The 4,349-nt window shown below is 33.7% G+C and overlaps 1 protein-coding gene across 1 annotated transcript; it reads left to right on the top strand.

The window, feature by feature from the left end:
- The first annotated feature begins 870 nt into the window (after window positions 1-870).
- On the top strand, window positions 871-2,766 carry RLP51 (receptor like protein 51). Its single transcript, XM_078993219.1, has one exon. The coding sequence runs from the start codon at window positions 1,069-1,071 to the stop codon at window positions 2,347-2,349; it is 1,281 nt and encodes a 426-aa protein (XP_078849345.1). The 5' UTR covers window positions 871-1,068; the 3' UTR covers window positions 2,350-2,766.
- The last annotated feature ends 1,583 nt before the right edge of the window (window positions 2,767-4,349 follow it).

Here is a 4,349-nt window from a genome sequence, read left to right as displayed (position 1 = left end):
GTTAGGTTGAGGTAGTTCTGCTATATGTTGTAGGTTAAGATATCTGGCTGTAAGTCATAGGCACGGAGACTCGAAAAGAGTGATTACATTAAGGCAACATGCTGACAAACCGTGGGTATTCCAGTCCAATAAGTGGACCTGTTGCATATTGGCATTCCAGTCTGATGACTGATTAGACCAATGTATTCCTATTTGATGAGTGTGGGCCAGTTATGTATCATAATACGTTTGTTGTATCGGGTATTTTAGGGGAAACTCACTAAAATTTATGTCTACCAAATTGTTTGTTTTCAGGTTCTATCGTTGATTGTGAGAAGGCGAAGAAATGATTGTACACATTCATTAATAGTATTGAGGATTCTGTGTTTCTTATATTACTTTGATTTTTGATCAATGCATTTGGAATAAACGTTTTTTTTAATAATGAATTTATAATTAGGGACTTTTGCGATACATAAAAATGAAAATTTTTGGTTGTGAAAATGGGATATTGCACAATAACATCAACAGCCTTATATACTTCATCAATGATTGTTTCACATTCATAAGTACTGAATGCGTATAAAAACAAAAACGACTTATTTTGAAACAAAAAATATTAATTACTAAATGTGTACAAAATATTAAGGACTACATGTGTATAAAATGAGAAATATATTACCGTATTAAGTCATTTTTCCCGGTTAACCTGGAATAACCGGTTAAAATAACTGGATGTGTACAGTTTAATAAATTGAAAGAGATAAATGTAAACCAAAAAACTAAACGATCAAACGTATAAAAATTGAAAAATACATTACCTAATCCGTTTGATAACTTTGACAGCACACTTGGATGGGCCATGTGATACAATGGGAGTTTGATGTTTCTAGTGTTTACGGGTCAAAATGAAAAATCCGAAGCCAAGGGTACAATAGTATTTTCATATGCATTTCCCTTTTCTTTGTTAACACTTCTTGATTTCATCTCCTAACCTGCCCCAAGAGTCTTCTTTTTAGTACGAACTTCAAAATACACCTTTCCCTGCTTCACCCAACACACACAGTCTCTCTCTCTCACACAGTAACTATGAGACCTTCCACCACTGGATCCCTCCTACTCCTCCGCATCATCCTCCTCTACTCCGCCGCAGCCGTCGTCTCACAACCTGCCAATGCTGCCTCCACATCCTCAACTCTTGACCCAAAGCAAGTAAGGGCACTCCAATCTCTCTACATTCCAACAACCCATGACCCCTGCACCCAACCTTCTTTCCACAACGCCACCGTCTGTGATACCGGCACTCCCTTCCGCCACCTCCTCTCCCTCCGGCTTTCCAACTGCTCCGAGGACCTATCCCTTTCCACCACAGCCCTTTCCTCCCTTTCTACGCTCACCTCCCTCAGCTTTGTCGACTGCCACGTTCCCATCGTCCACTTCCCCACCTCCCTCTCCATCAACCTCTTATCTTTCACATCCATCAACTCCCTACAACGTCTCAGCGGCGTCTTCCTCAGCCGCTTCAGTAACCTTACAGAACTCGACATCTCCGGCGATTCCATCAAAGCATCCGGCATCCACATTATAACCTCTAACATGAAGTCTTTGAACACCCTAACCCTATCAAACACTAACCTCACTGGATTAATCCCAAAACATTGGAATCCGAAGCTTTCGCACATGGATTTGTCGGAGAACAAACTCAATGGTACTATACCCACATCTTTAACACTTTTGGAAAACCTTAGATTCTTGAACTTATCTTCGAATCAACTCACTGGAGAAATACCCTCTACAATTGGTGACTTGATTTCTCTTCAAAATCTCTCTTTATCATCAAATTCATTATCTGGCTCGATTCCTGGATCAATTTCCACTATTTCAAGATTAGTCCATTTGGATCTGGGTTCGAATCAGTTAAACGGTACAATTCCCAGATCCATCACCGAAATGAAGGGATTGAAGTATCTGAATCTGGAAAACAACAATTTCCATGGAGTCATGCCTTTTAATGCATCGTTCATCAAGAAATTGACTGTGTTCAAGATAAATGGAAATGACAATCTGTGTTACAATCACTCTTCGATTTCGAAAAAAGCAAAGCTTGGGATTGCTCCTTGTGATAAACATGGATTGCCTATTTTGCCTCCACCGGCGGCCGATGAGCCGTCGTCATCTGTGGATGATTTGAGCAGCGGTGACTATGATGATGGTGGTGATAGTGGAAAAAAGAGAAAGGGAGATGATGGTGATCATGGTCCAAATAAGGTTGTTCTTGGAGTGGCAATTGGGCTTTCGGCTGTGGTTTTTCTCATTATTTTCTTGATTATATTATCCAAATGTGGTGGTAGATGCTGTGGATGTTGTTAGATTAGCCATTAGAGTTTGGATTGAATATTTGGTTGATTCTTTTGCTGAAGATTGAAGAATGAAGGAGATATACCTAGGAAATGAAGCTAAAAAAGGGGTTGACACGTAAGAGAAAGATTAGTTTCACTTGATAATAATTATTATCAAAGATCTTAAGTGGGATATGATGGCATTTGTTTATTTTTGTTTGTTTGTAGTAACATTATTTGATTATATTTTTTTTTCTTGAACGGCATTTATATTCTTTGAATTTGGGAAGAATTGTGGATTGGAGTGTAATTTGTAACTCTTATGGAGGGGATCTATGTGCAACCATTCGTGGTTGTGATGAGGAGTTGTATCATGCACTCGTTTTCTTGAGGATGATTTTCGCCTTGTTATGAGGTTCACATGAATGTTACTTCATTTTTTGCTTTACTTGCTTTTGATAGGGTTTTAAGTTTTGGTTGTTTTCTTCATGGTATTCATACAACTATACAAGCATCATGGTTTTTTTTAAACATTTTTTTATATTCGAACTTTTTTAAAAATGTTTATCGTTCTAGATAATAAATATTTAGAGTTTTGTTTGTTTAAATACTAATGAACTCTAATTTTTAATCATCTAACCTTTACATTTTCATAACAATCTGTTTTACGTTTATATTTAGATATTTATTTTATATATTTTTTATACAGTCTTTTTGATAAAATGTACAAAATATACTTAAATATATTTAATAAACATTTATATCATAAAAAAGTAAATTAAAATTTTCTCAAAATAATGCAAATATCAAAAGTTAAAAAATATGACCTTGCATAACATATAATCGTTTCCTATTTATTAAATTATTAAAAAAATGATAGACGTAAACTTTAAAAAATCATATAAAAAGTTAGAGTGGTTTTCATAAAAGTTCAATAAACAACCAGTATTATTCAAGAAAATCAAGGAACCAATCAAAAGCGTTCTAATTTAAAGCGATCAACAGCAAAATGTGTGTTGTAAATTTCTATAATGGATGCATATGTACCGGATTATAACAAAACCAACTTTCTTTTTTTTTTCATTAAAATTTTTTTTAGGCCAAGTTTTTTATCGAAAAAAAATCTGAATATATCGTTGTTCACGATGTTTCGTCCTCTTTCCATAGAGATCTATGATTATATATAAAAAACTAAATTTTTTTTTTCGAAAAAAATCTACTTAATTTTCTTATTTTTTTCAATATTTAAGTTTTTTTTATAAAAAAAACTAATTATACCAAAAATATTAATTTTTTGTACTCTAACACTGATTAAAAAAAAAAAAAAAACCCTCGAACAGTGTAGATTCACATTGTGAAAAAGCTCCGATCAGTTCAGATTCACATTGTGAATCTGAATTATTATTATACACACTGTAAATTTGAGGAGGTTCACAATGTGAATTTGAACAGGTTACAATATGAATCTAAACAAGTTCACAATGTGAATCTGAACTGAAATATCGTTTTTTTTCTTTTTAATACGAATATGAATCTATGTTTAAAAAGTACAAAAAATATGAATTTTGATATATTTATTAATTTTTTTTCTATAAAAAATAGACGTTAACTTTTTTCAATAAGGAAAATGAAGTGAGTTTTTTTCGAAAAAAAAAAATAAAACCGTTTTTTATATATCATCATAGATCTCTATGAAAAGAAGACGAAAAATCGTGAACAACGGTATATTCGGTTTTTATTTTTTTGATAAAAAACATGGCCTAAAAAAAATTTTGAACGAAAAAAAGTGGTGAATTTTTTTTGTAAATGGTGGATTTTTTGGTATAATCCGGTGTGTGTGCGTCCAATGTAAAAGTGTACATCTATTTCTTGGTCGTTGATCGTTATGATTTCCGATGCTCACGATTATATATATACTAGTAGGGTATCCGCACGATCCAGCGGTGCAAGCTAGTTCCTTTCGATAAATAATGTCCACACGATGATTAGTTTTTTGCGGCATGACAATTCCTTTCGGAAGATAGTTATTAA

Source organism: Lactuca saligna, chromosome 1, assembly GCF_052625555.1.
Source record: "Lactuca saligna cultivar CGN05327 chromosome 1, ASM5262555v1, whole genome shotgun sequence".
Lineage (NCBI taxonomy): Eukaryota > Viridiplantae > Streptophyta > Magnoliopsida > Asterales > Asteraceae > Lactuca > Lactuca saligna.
The sequence above is the reverse complement of the archived record's forward strand: the minus strand, read 5'-3'. Positions and strand labels throughout refer to the sequence as shown.